General features: G+C 40.2%; 1 protein-coding gene across 1 annotated transcript in view; it reads left to right on the top strand.

Moving 5' to 3' along the window:
- LOC118797101 (CUGBP Elav-like family member 5) overlaps window positions 1–14,388 on the top strand; it is a 228,095-nt gene that overhangs the window by 6,850 nt on the left and 206,857 nt on the right. Inside the window, exon 2 of the mRNA XM_036556330.1 lies at window positions 12,128–12,210. Within this exon, the coding sequence (XP_036412223.1) occupies window positions 12,128–12,210 (83 nt within the window). The remainder of the gene's footprint in view (window positions 1–12,127; window positions 12,211–14,388) is intronic.

The following is a 14,388-nucleotide window of genomic DNA, read 5'->3' as shown; positions in this document are numbered from 1 at the left end:
GAAAAGGAAACTTGAAAAACGTAACCGAACTAAGGGGTACATTTTCTAAAAGGTGAACTAACACAACCATATAAAACATCTCAAGAATAATGGAACTTTCCTTCAAGACTCTTCAAAACGTCAAACATTTGTCAAAACAAACTATTTTGACAAAAGTACTAAGCTGTCTTGCTAATATGTGATGTGATTTACTTAGCTGGAAGGTCCAGAAATGTCCAGTGGCCTTTCAGTCAGGTTTTCATATATTTAAATATCTACCACGCAGTGAATGGCTGACATTATTAGGCTAGGTAGCTCGGTATCAGTCATTACTTCCCCTTCGAGTTGAATTAGCCAATGTGCTAATTTATCGCAGACATTTTAAAATGAGCTTAGTTACTGAAATTTTCAACAGACCATCATCAAAAAAATGTTAAAAAACATGGAGTAGACTAGACATTCGAACAATGCCACTAAGGTTTGAAGAAACCAGAAAGTGAACGACCACTTTAATTATCGATTGTGGAATGTCTTAGGTTTTAACATACTTTCTGAACACGAACAGACTGTCGTAGAATGCATCACTGTGGAGTGGGTGGGTGGGCCCTGTTGCATCATGATTTTCTGTTGGCTAATATGGGTGTAGGCTGGGCTTGGGGTGCTTAAGACATGCTTTAGAAGTAGTGTTAAACAACTAAATGCAGTTTTCCCTATTAAATCAATTACTGAGCCAGAAACGCCATCCCGACTTTTACTCCCAGAATGGTTCCAACCCATTTTCACCCCTAGTTTTTGCTAAACTGTTCACAAGTACTTATGTAATTACATATGTAATCACATAGTGAATAAGGCAATTGCATTTACATTCAGTTTACATTCCACATTAACAGGTTTGGATCCACACGTCTGATTTTTTCCCTTCGTTTTGATGAATAAATGACAAATGTTGCAAAAATGGGCAAATTTAAATCAGAATAAAATATCTCCTCTTCAATGTGCAAACACAAACGTGCTATCGGTTGAAAGTTGAATTCCCCACTTGCAGCAGAATTTCTCTGTATTTCTCAAAGAGAAAGGAGTGAGAAATAATTAATATAAAATTACACCATGCTTTTATTACTGGCGGTGATAACTGCAGCTTCTAAGGGTTATGAACAATTGCTAATAGAATCGTTTATAATGACAGTCCCTGTGGGTATATTTTGGGGCTGTTCATAATTCTAATACAGTTATTAGAATGAGAATATTTTGATATAATTTTGTAGCACTCACTGTTTTGGCTCACTTTGCTGGAGGTAAAATGATACAGAAGGTTTTATAGACCTTCAGCCCCCCTACACAGTGATCATTTTATTTTCATTTTATGTTCATTCTTCCTCCCTCTCTCTCTCTCTCTTTCTTTCTCTCTCTTTTCACTTCTTCCATCTGTCTGTTCCCCTGTTCCCCACTTTCTTGCTTAGCCCAGGCGGGTGGAGGTGTTATCAAAAGGGGGTTGGGGATTTTAATGGAAAATGATGAGAGCAGGTGATAACTATCGCCTCTGTCCCCACAGTGCAGTATTGATGTGAGTTTGATACGGGCCAGATACCAGCTGAACAGCTGAGTGCCCAAAAGAACTTACAGGCCCAACAGAAGTCTTTAAAAGACAGAAGTCTTTAAAAACAGTGCTGCAGTCACCCCACATAATAGGCCCTCACCCCACTTGAGGGCCCATATTCTACATTTTCTTGTTTTTTATGTACTCAAAACAGTCCGAATTGATGCACGACCATTTTTCCAATGTCTCTTTGGCTCTCAGAATTAAACAGGCTGTTTTTGTTACTGTGCCTTCATTGCTGCCTTGCGTTGTGCCTCATTCAATAAGCTAAAGACTGCAGTAACAACAATCATCACGTCATTTAGTGATGGGCATTCTGGCTGTTTTTAGTGAGCCAGATGAGTAGGCTTAGCTCACCAATAAGAGTCAAAGAGCTTTCAGTAGCATTGTCAGTTTTTTTGTTCTCAAAACTGGCCAAGTTAGTAGCTTCATTGGAAGAATTTCAAGAGGCAGAGTTCACAAGACAGGCAGAAAAGACAAATGCATTAAATCGATCAAGTAGTCCTCAACAAAGAAAGGCAGGCAAAGGAGAGAATCAGAAGAACTAATGAGGCGCACTTGGAAACTCAGCTAAGATCTACGTGAAAGATTGAAGAACAAAATTCTGGACAAATTAAAGCTGCAGTCACACTGGAGTCTCGCCTCGCTCATTGATGAGCTCAGGCTGTACTGATGTGAAGTGGTTTTAGAAGGATGTGTAGTTCAGTAAAGTGTTAACATTATCTGATTATTTTTTTGCAGCTGTGTGTCGAAAGCAACATTATGCTGACTGTGGAGCAGTTTCAGAAGTAACGCCCCACAGTTCGCCCTCTTGTTTTTTAGTGACTGATGCTCCTAAGGGCTGGCATGGTGGCGCTATGGGTAGCGCCTTCTCCTCACACCAAGCAGGGCCTGGGTTTAATACCCAGCTGGGTGAAAAGGGTCCTTTCTGTGTGGAGTTTGCATGTTCTCTCCATGTCTGTGTGGGTTTCCTCCTACAGTCCAAAGACATGTAGTCAGGCCAATTGGCCCTAAATGTGTGTGTGTGATTGTATGTCTGTGTGTCTGCCCTGTGATGGACTGGTGACCTGTCCAGGGTGTTTCCTTCCTTCCACCCAATGACTGCTGGGATAGGCTCCAGCTCCCCCCATGACCCAGAACGATAAGCGGCTTATAAAATGTGTGTTTGATGCTTCCAAGGTTTGCAGAATTAAAGTCCACCTAAAGTTAATCTTCATGCTACCGGAGGCGAATTCACTTCTCACATTCTTTTCTATTCAAGGCAATTGGCTTTTTCGCCATGCAGATTTGACTCACCTTTGGTGTAGCCGCGGCTTAACACGACAAGCAGCAAGTGTTGAGGATAATGAGGGGGTGGAGCCATTTTTTTCTCCTGATTTACAAAAAAAAATGTCAGCACCCAACATTCACCTAAAAGAGCAGACTCTAAGAGCTGACTTGTTTGCAAACAACACATCACTAATATTGTGAATGAGTGGGGCAAAGCTGAAGAGTAGTTGCATGCGAAGTTTGGGGCACCCCCTGGTCAATGACATGTTTTGTTGATAGTCTAAGCAAAAATAAGTTAACACATCCTCTGCTGAGAACACACTTCTGCACATTTTAATGCACAATTATTGTTCATTTGCTGAATTTAACATGCTGTAAAGAATATTAAACATAAGATGTGGCCTGTGCAAAGGTTATGATATATTTCATATTTTATGCTTTATTTTTCCAGCAAATAAGTAGAAATTGTGCACTAATATTTTGCTGAACAGTTCTATATTTAAGTCCCCTTCTAAAGGATGTGTTAACATTTTTTATTTACTTCAACAAAGTATGTCATTTCACCGGGGTGTCCAATCGCTTGCATATGACTATATGTAAACATGTTCATGGTTGGTGCATCATAATTATGTTTAATTAAAAATGAGCTGTTTTTGCTTCATTTACATGGGTGGACTGTGTGCACTGGTGTTTACATACATGTTTACATACTATATCAAATAGTCAAACACCTCCCAAAACTGTGTTTTTTATGGTAGTTCCTAGTAGTTTATATGATTTTTGTCTGTGATTATGCTATATAATAGTGCATTTAGTTTGTAGTAAATGCTTTACGTGTACAAGATGAAACAGATACTTGGATTTATCTTTGTTGCGCTTTTCAAGATCAGAATGCAAAAGGATATTAGCTTACACTGAAAAAAAGTAATGCATTGATGCTGTTACTTTTTCAGTGTAATAGCATTATATAACTGTGGTTGTTTCTACTGTACTTCTGGATTTACCCCTTTTTCAACAGGCCCTTCCATAAATCTTTGTGTGACGGAACAATACAGATGACTGCTGTCATAGTGTGTTTACCTCTGCATGTACTTTTCCCTTAGCGCTCAGTGGCTACCGCCATAGTGTGCTATAAGAATAGAAAGAGGGCCCAGGTGTGCACTTTGAATGCATAAACATGGTAACCTCTTGTGCTTTCTCTAAATGGCATTCCCTGTATGAGTGTGAGTGTGTGTGAGAGAGAGAGAGAGAGGAAGAGAGAGAGAGAGGGAGGGAGTGATTAGTTCTACATGAGGTGGTCGGTGCACTCTTGACACACAGCTTTGCTTGGAGGGCCAAGGTTGGGCAGATTTGAATGTGACTGACTTAATTAAGGTTTACAGGTTCCGCTAGACTACTGCATATATAATGCCACTCATTACAAGGCAATTATACAGGAGCCGGGCAAGTATTGTTGTCGGAACAATGCGTGAGAAAGGGAGGAAGCTTTTGAAAAGAAGCCCCTCTCCGGGCCACCGTGGTTCATCCAAAACTTTGCTTAATGATTCACCAGCTTTCGTTTGATCTCTAAGGGTTGCTACACATGGGGAATGTTGCTTTTTTTTGGTTGTGAAATATGATATGCTTATGTCTAATTTAGTATGACAGCACTTCTCACCACAGCTGAAATGGCAGTGTGGACTACTGACACAGCACAGAGGAAACTAGTGGCTTGTAAGAAGGTTTCTGATCTTTTTAAGGTTAATATTTACATAGCGGTGGCAAAAGTATCACAATAAATCAGGACATTTTCATGATACATGATATACATTACAATATTTAGTTTTTCTGAAGTGTGATAAAATGCTGGCGGAAACTATGAGCATGATTTTTATCCAACATCCCACATGTGTTAACTGCAACTGTGTAACCCTAGAAACCATCCATGAAATTTGAAGTCAGGATGGCCGAGCGGTCTAAGGCACTGCGTTCAGGTTGCAGTCTCCCCTCAAATCCCACTTCTGACATGCTTTTCAACCGCCTTGTGCTCCAATTTTGCTTGTTTGTCTTCGCCGATTTCCTCGTTGCGGGACTCATAAAGGATTGTCTTATCTTAGGCTTATTTATGATCTCTTTTCTAAGATAACATGCAGTTGGTCAGTGTTCTGTACATACCAACAATACCACTATGTAGTCAGAAAAGCATATGGTCACATAATATAATTTATTACAAGAAAGCTAAATATTGTAATATTGCCCACAAACGTACGTTTATATAATAGTTTCTTTCATTACTGCTTTGTACTGTCCAGTTTCTTCACTATCCAAAGCTGTTTCAATGAAGCAAAACCATGTCTGCCAGTTAGCATTTTGCAAACCACATGCAAAATCATCACACACTTACCTCAAACCACAATGACTTTCATAGGTGTTTGACATGTGTATGACATGCTGTTCTCTACAAAATTGGTCAAAAGTACAGACAAACATCAGACTTCAAGATGGCTGCTACTGCTGTTTTAGCTATGCACACCATGCTATGACAGCATGTCATACAGTGTCAGAAAATCAGCAAATCTGTTTGAAATTACTCAACAACTCAATGTGGACTAGCCCCTCAAATGATCAGTTTTATTACACACTTCTATAATCTAAGAATAGCTTAACCAGTTTGCATTGAAGTCCATGTAGTTTCTGAATAATAAGCCTTAGTATGTAATAGGCCTGGAATTTTAAGGGGTTAAAGTTAGCATGCAATGAATTAGGCATTCGGTTTGCCCAGTGTTACAAATCAATTCCAAAAAAGTTGGGACAGTATGTAAAATTCCAGTCAAAAAAAGCAATGATTAGTAAATTCTGTTTGACTTGTATTAAATTAAAAACAGCACAAAATACAATATTTGATGTCTTACCTTATGAAGTTTATTGTTTTTTAGTAAATATATGCTCTTTCCAAATATGATGCCTGCAGCATGTTCCAAATAGTTGGGACATGAGCATGATTACAACTGTGTAACATGACCTTTCCTTTTAACAACACTTAATAAATGCCTGAGGACTGAAGACACCAATTGGACCAATTTTAAATGCTGTTTTTTGGCATTCAGCTGTTTAGGGCCTTCATTGATGCCACACGTTTTTAATAGGAGACACACAACATCTAATATTTCCATAAACAAACTCAAAGTTGGACTTGTCAGACCACAATACACGTTTCCACTGTTTAACGGTTCATTTTAGCTGAGCTCAAGCCCAGAGAAGTTAGCGTCGTTTCTGGACATTGTTCACGTATGGCTCTCACTGTGCAGGGTAGAGTCTTAACATGCATTCATGGATGCAGTGATGAACAGTGTTTATTGACAACTGTTTGTCAAAGTATTGCCAAACTCATGTGATGGTATCCAACACAGAAGCATGTCATTTTTAATGCAGTGCCTTCTGAGGGTGTCACGCTTCCCTCCGTTCCCAGTGCCTCTGCCTCCGAACCTCTGGACTCCAATTCCCAGAACTCCATGCCTGATAAAATGATCTCAAGATGCCCTCACATGACTGTACACCGTTCTGCCTCACCTGACTATTGATTCTTTGCACCTGTTCCTTGTTCTGGTTTCTTGTTAGATTAGTATATAAGCCCAGGCTTTAGGTTAGCTCTTTGTGAAGTATTGCCTTTGTTTTCCAAAGCCTTATCATGCCTTCTATTTGTCTATTTGCCATTTCGTGTATGAACCTTGCTTTGTTTTTTTGACTTTGTCTTTTTGCCTAGCCCTCTCAGTGTTGTTGTGATCTCTGGTTTGACCTTTGTTTCCCTTTTCTGGCCATTGTCTTTTGGACTCTCCTCATAGTGACCGTTTTGGTGTATTGGTTTTTGACATTGGACTGGCTGACCTTGATTTTGGATATCCCCTTTGTTAATAAACCCTTTTTACTTAAGTGTTGTCTGTGAGTGTCTGAATTCTGTCCAAGCCTGACAGAGAGATCGAAGGTCACAGGCATTCAGGTGTGATTTTTGGCCTTGCTTGTTATACATAGAGATGTCTCAAAGTTCCTTGAAATTTTTAAAATATTACACACCATAGCGTGAAATACATCACCTCTTTTAAAATGTTTCCAGAGCATTGAACAATGTTCCTTGTCTCAAATTGACCTGTCCCAACTTTTTTGGAAAGTATTGCAGGCATTCATTTCAGAAAAAAAAACAGTAAAGCTGATAAGATAAACCATTAAATATCTTGTTTCATACTGTTTTGTTTACATATAGGTCAAAGTGGATTCATACATTTTTACTGGCTTTGTACTGCTTTTTGTTTTTATTTGCAATTCACATGGTGTCCCGACCTTTTTGGAACTGGGTTTGTAAATGAGGACCGTAGATAAGCTTAAATTTCTTGTTATCTACATTAGCCTCATAGCTCAAGTGTAAAATGAAAAAAGAAGAAACTTTAAACACCAAACATGTCTTTGCAGATTGACTGCATTTGAGACAAGGACAAAATTGGGTAAATTTGGGTTTTAAAAGGTGAACTGAGTTATTGAGCTTGGGCTTCTTTGGGATACAAAGCAAGAGAAGCCTTGGAAGGAGATACTGAAGCTAATCAGAAAGGATGAGGCCAGCGTAGAGAGAGGGAGAATGAGAGGGAGAGATGGGGTATTAGTGCTGAGCTGTGGAGAGGAAGGGACACTGTCTGACTAGGCCGAGAGCACAGGGCAATACTCAGCAGAAATCACACAGAATCACATGCACACGCACACACACACACACACACAGACGCACCATGGATTTGCTCCAAACTGCTGAGACACAGACCCCGTTATTGTGTGAATGTAAAGTAGCCATGTAGCCGAAAAGAAAACCTCAGTAAATGGACATAGTTGGGAGAGAGACAGTGTGAGTGAGCGAGCAAACGAGGAAGAGTGTGTGTTTTCTGGCCACTGTTAGCAGTGTCTGTGCCAATTTGCCTTTGATCTCTGACTGACACACTGCTATAGACTCCTGCAGCCCCACTGTTCAAGCTCAAGGCCTTGCAGTCATTAGCTCGGTTGCTAAACCTCGCTTGCTCGCCAGGACCACTGCCCTCGGCCTCACTCAGCCTACAGCTCTCCACAGCCTACTGCACATACATACAGAACATGACTTTAGAAGTCTGACTCGTCCTCTAGAAGTTGGACGCTAGATTTCAACTTTAAACATGTCCTGCCTTTTGAACAAGAGACTGAAATGAGCAGTGATAACACCTACCAAGTGACAAATGTTATTAGTACATGGTAAAATCAATTTATCACCAAAATGTATTGCTAATTTACTGTTATACCACAGTTAGTTCCGGCCACGCAAGCTGATTGGTTGAAAAGCGTTCTAACTGTGCTGTTATTTCGCCATAACAGCATGTTTTTTTCACAAACACGGTATCACTCCGCTTAGATGCCATTGCTAAGCAACGACTTTGAGCTGTAGGAAACGCTCAAGCCATTTGAACGTTTTAAACTAGATTTGGTCAGACTCTGTAGATGAGAACACTAAATTCCCAAACAGTTATTACCATTGAGCAAGCTTTTCAGTCGGCAGCTGTGACAGAAGAACACCCAAGTTAAACAACCTGGAATTAGCCAGAAATTAACCGAATACCATTTGCCAAAAAATGGGCTGTAAGATGCTTTACAGGCTGGCTGGAACAAAACAACATTAATATTGATCTAGCAAAAATTGACAAAACTGAGCTAAACTTGATATTGCGACAGTTTTATGGCTCAGTCTGTACTTCAAAAGGCGAGGCTTACAGCATACTGTGCAGCGAGTGAGCGGAGTTCATTGCTCTGATGTAGCAACAAGCTGCTTGTAAAAGAACTCTAATTTGGCGGAAGGAACTGCTAACATTAAAACATATTAAATGACACATTCATGGCCCAATTTATTTATTTATTCTTATTATTTTATTTATTTAACTGTTGTATAAAAGCAATAGAACACTCAAGGTTGTGTGTTATTGCGAATAACATCACAGCTGTTATTTCGTGATAACACACTCCGTCTTGTGTTCTATTGCTAATTTTAGTCTTACGGTATGTTATCAACAACATTGATACGATGCAAGTTTTAAGTCAAGGAAATTTTACCTAATAACGTGGAGCTTGTGAACAACATGGAGCTCCTGTGACATCACGACCACCAATAACTGGAAATTGCATTTTATGGCTACTGTAAAAAAGGGTTAAACTAGCGCAGTGTTTCCCAGTGTTGGTCCTGGAGGCACACCACCCTGCCCAGACTCCGAGCACTGTTCAATTTCTCAGTGCGTCACATGGCATTTTGCCATCACTACATTCAATTAAATCTGTACTGAGACAGCAGAAAGCCACAGTAGATCACGTGACCTGAATTTTACACATATGAAGGCAGTTAGTATTTCAGATAAACAGACAGATGCTAATGCTAAGTTACCTCAGCTAACATTATTATCCAAGCCTTTTTCAGCTCATATCTTTCAGGTCAAGCACAGCTAGTTTGTGTGGAGGTAGTAAATGGTTGCCAAGCATGATGAGTGATGCTGAACACTTTATTTCATTCAGTTTGTATGAGTGGAGTATAAAAATGAACTTGAGCCTTGTGTTTTTGGGCTTTCCCTGCCGTTGTTCTGTAGTAGCGTTCTGCTGATGCTGTATGACATGACGCGCGTGTTCAGTGTGACACCCACAGACAGTATTTACTGTAACACTGATCATTCAGAGTGAGAAGGAGAGCAGGACGCAGTGATAAAAATGTCAAACTTGATGAATGTACGCAGTGGTCATTGGAAATCATTGACAGTGAGTCTGTGGGAGGCCGAGGTGTTGAACAGAGGTCATCGAGGTCTTGACCCCCTCCACATCAGCCTCGGACTGCCTCCTGGATTCTGATCTGGTCCAGGAGGGACTACCACAATTTCCAAATATGGATCATTCATCATATGGATCAGGTATGATTCCAGAAGAACCCGGACTGATTGACAGCTCTGATCAATGTAGCCTTCAGCCCTGGAGGTCTTTTTTCACACTCTCTCCCCTGTTCCATATCTCCCCTGAGGTTGGTGTGACCTCGTCGGGGCGGTGACACGGGATCAAAGGAGGTGCTCGGGCAGCCTAAGGGAATTGGCTAAGCTCTTTAAAGACTGATCTATCAGTGCAGGCCTGCGAGACCCAGCGGACCTCCGACTGGTTGCTGCTGAAGGACGTTGAGATTGGGGATGAAGGAGCAGGACAGTTTCAGTGTCCCAAATTGGGACAGAGAGACATATGCTGCCCATGAAAAGTTTGGCAACACAAAGCTTTTCAAAATGATTTTAGTACAAACAAACTTACTTTTCCTGTAAATAACTTAACAAATAGCCAAAAATCAGATTTGCCACTAAGTTAGCACTGTGTCAGATGCCTAAATCATTACACACTTACTTCAAGTGCCTCATAGCTTTAGAGTTACAAAATTAACCACCTTCCAATGACTAACATCCTTAAAAGACACGTCCTTCATCAAGTTTTCTTTGCACGCTCTTTCAACGCGCTCTCAGATTCATACACTTGTGGAAATGTACTTGTTACAAATTTCCACCAGAGAGGGCTCCAGATGCTCATATCTTACATACTGTAGCTTTAATTGAAAAGTAACAGTGAGAATATTCAAATTAAATTTTCAGTTCTGAAGAAATGACATTACATACAGCGGTTTATTTATTGAGGCATTAGTTTGCATCACAGCATACTCACAACACCTACGCATAGATATGCACGGATTTCTCCAATTTTCATTCTTTAGGTGTATGTGTGTGTGTGTGTGTGTGTGTGTGTGTGTGTGTGTGTGTGTGTGTGTGTATGTGCGTGTGTGTGTGTGTGTGGAGTTAGGGGTTTTTCTCACCGGCACTATGCTGTTGTGGAACACTTTGATCTGAGCTGGTGACATTAAAGTCAAACATCAAAGCTGCTTCCCTGCTATTACACTACGCCTCACTCACTGCCTGCTCTCCTCCACTCTCTCTGTCCTTCTCTACATCTTTCTGCTTTCCCTTTCCCTCTCTCTCTCTGTCTCTCTCTCTCTCTCTCTCTCTCTCTCTGTCTCTTGCTGGTAGTCTTTACAACATGGCCTTGCTTTAGGCTAATTAAAATGGAACTAGAAAAGAAGATGGCATATAAATATCTTTTTGTGCATTCATGTGTAAATATATAATTAGAGTGAGAGCTGTATGTGTCCATGGATGCAGATTGTTTGTTTTAATATGTATACATACATCATTATGTACACCTCCTTCTGTCTATCTTTAGTGGTCAGGCCATTGACCACTATATGTATATATATATATATGTATGATATGCATGTATATGTGAGTTTGTGTGTGTGTGTGTGTGTGTATATGCAGCATGTCGCTGCTATCGGAACAAAACCTCGGATCTCCAAAATGGTAAAAAGAAGAAGCATAAAACATACTTTACTTTCAATGTAAGTCAGTGGAACCCGATTTTTTTCCAAGTAATTTTAGGCCTTTTCTTTTGATCCATTTATCATGAAATCACAATGTAAAGAGCAACAGGCATTTTCAAATTATGCCAAAAACAGAAAAATGACAAAAATGGAGATATGATGTTTTGTTCTGACAGCAGCGATATAATCCTATAAAGTTTGAAGTCGGTTAGTCTTATTTTCCCAGAGTTACAGTACACTAAATTTCTCTGGCTCAGGAGCTCTACTGCGGGCGAGTGTCCCAGCAAGCCAGCCTGCGGTGCGCCTAAGTCAGATACAATTTTTTGAGATTTTGGTCCATATCTCCAGTTCCATGAAGGCTAGCAATTGGAAAGGGCACATCACACTCTTCTTGTGGAGCTGGCTTCGTCACAGATTTTGAAAGTCGGATTTTTATAGTCGCTTATTGCAAAGCATTTCTTTCTCCTCTAGTTTTATTTGTGACATCATCAACGATTAGGCAACGATGACTCAACTTTCATCACTGTGGACAAAATCTGAAGTCGTTCATCCCCCACTGCCTACTACTAATTACTCTGTGAAATTGCTCCATTTTTCTCAGAGGTATTTTTAATGGATACAAACGCATGAGTTGGTAATTGAAACACAGCCCCAGTCACATACATTTTTTGTGACATGTAAGTTATTTGTTTAAATTTACTTCAACAACTAGACTTTGGCTACAGAGATCATGTGTGCAGAACTGTGTGTATGCATGAGTGACAGAGAGAGTGAGCTTGTGTGTGTGTATGTGTGTGTGTGTGTGGGCAGCAGTGTGTGGGCGTACGCAGTGATGCTTTAATCCTCTCTCTGTTCTCCAGGCTGTGCGTTCCTCACCTACTGTGCCCGTGAGTCAGCCATCAAAGCCCAGAATGCACTGCACGAACAGAAAACTCTGCCAGGGGTACGTATTCCTCCCTCTCTCTCTCTCTCTCTCTCTCTCTCTTTCTCTTTCTCTTTCTCTCTCTCTCTCTCCCTCTCTCTCTCACTTACGCTCTCGCTTTCTCTGGTGACTCACACAGGCTTGCAGTCAGGGAATAAGAACCACTCCCACTTCAGCCTCTTTCTATCACACACAGAAAATATTGATATGTAAAGCTGCTGATTACTAAACTGCCGCATTTAAGAAGCATACGCAACATACACATCCAGTTCTGACGTTGTTGTGCCTAAATGAATGCGTAAATCAGCTCAACCGTAGATGTGACTGTGCTTCTACAACTCAGTTGAATAATGTCTTGAATAACGTACAACATATTAGGTTTCGTCTAACATTGCATTTTATTTTATATTGGTGTGCCACTATAAACATTTGCAAGTATTTACTCATTTGTTTAAAGACATAGTTCTTGAATTAATAGCTTTCTTGAGCCTGTTAGCATCACTGTTAGCATTACAAGCCTATACTTTGTCCATGTCACTGTTAGCATTATGTGCCTATACATGTTTAGCATCACTGTTAGCATTATAGATCTACATAGTGTTACCATCACTGTAATGGGCCTTTATGTTGTTAGCATCACTGTTGGTTTTATGAGCCCATACATTGTTAGCATCACTGTTAGCATTACAAGCCTATACATTGTTTATGTCGCTGTTAGCATTATGAGCCTATACATTTTTAGCATTACTGTTAGCATCATAGGCCTGCATATTGTTATCATCACTGTTGGTGTTATGTGTCTATACATTTTTAGCGTCACTGTTAGCATTTCAAGCCTTTTGTTAGCATCTTCGTTAGCATTATAAGCCTGTACATTATTAGCATCACTGTTAGCATTATGAACCCCTACATTGTTAGCGTTACTGTTATGTGCCTATACATTGTTAGCATCGCTGTTAGCACTACAAGCCTATACATTGTCTGTGTCGCTGTTAGCATTATGAGCCTTTACATTTTTTGCATCACTGTTAGCATCATAGGCCTATGTATTGTTAGCATCACTGTTATGGGCCTATATATTGTTTGCATCACTGCTGGTGTTATGAGTCTATACATCGTTAGCGTTACTGTTATGTGCCTATTCATTGTTGAAACCTATATGTTTAAGAACCTATACATTTTTCACATGAAGAGCACATACATTGTTAGCATCATACGTCGTTAGAGCCTATAATGTTGATAAAGACTATACATTGTTGACAATGATATCCATGAAAAAAGTTCCAAATAGCAATGGTTAAGGCTGCGATAACTAATTAGGCTAACTTAATTTTAAAGTCATATAAAAGCGTCCACCTTAATTTGTTTTTCTTTAGAATGTTAACTGCATATTTGTTCATTTTTATAAAAATTTCATAAAAATAAATAAATACATTTTTCTGCCAAATTCCACAGGCATGACAATGACAGGCATAGCTTGCAGGTACCAAAATGCCTGCGTAGAATTACTTTTCTGAATTACTTCCCCACCCCGAATCTCTTTGTGTCCTGGGATGCCTTCGTTCCTCCATTAAGACTGTGGCCTGTGCCCGAGAGTAAGGAGGACTCAGAGAAATGATGGCCCAATCGAATCAGCCTCCTCTGAGCGTCTCCCTAATGACCGGAGCCATCACAGACGACATCCAACACATTAGTCACTTATTTGTTTGCGTGTTTGTTTTCTGTTTCTTTAAAGTAATGGCTCGCGCGCCGTCTACCACGGGGGATGCTGTGATAGATATCGCCCCGTCTTTCCCACTAATGGAGTTGTGATGTGCCCCTGCCCTTTGCTTTCGGCTCGGAGGGAGCCCGTCGCTCGGTGCCAGGCTGATGTGGAGAAGTTTGATATTGCCTTATGGATAGATAGAAACTTTATTAATCCTAAAGGAAATTGCAGAGTTACAGCAGCAAAAGGACTACAAATTATGGGCTTTCAGGATTACTCAATTGAACCCCATTACTCAAAAAATGTATATAATTGATTAATGGAGATGTGTATAATATTTAGTAGCATCTAGCGGTGGGGTTGCAGATTGCAACCAACTGAGTACCCCTCCGTCACTTCTCCCTTTCCAAGCATTACAGTGGCCGTCAGGTTTTCTGTCATCTCCTGTCCTGTCCTGTCCTGTTTTGCTTCTTCATGTTTTCGCTGGTATCTTT

Source organism: Colossoma macropomum, unplaced genomic scaffold (assembly GCF_904425465.1).
Source record: "Colossoma macropomum unplaced genomic scaffold, Colossoma_macropomum, whole genome shotgun sequence".
NCBI classification, from domain to species: Eukaryota; Metazoa; Chordata; class Actinopteri; order Characiformes; family Serrasalmidae; genus Colossoma; species Colossoma macropomum.
This window is presented reverse-complemented; position numbering and strand designations above follow the sequence as displayed.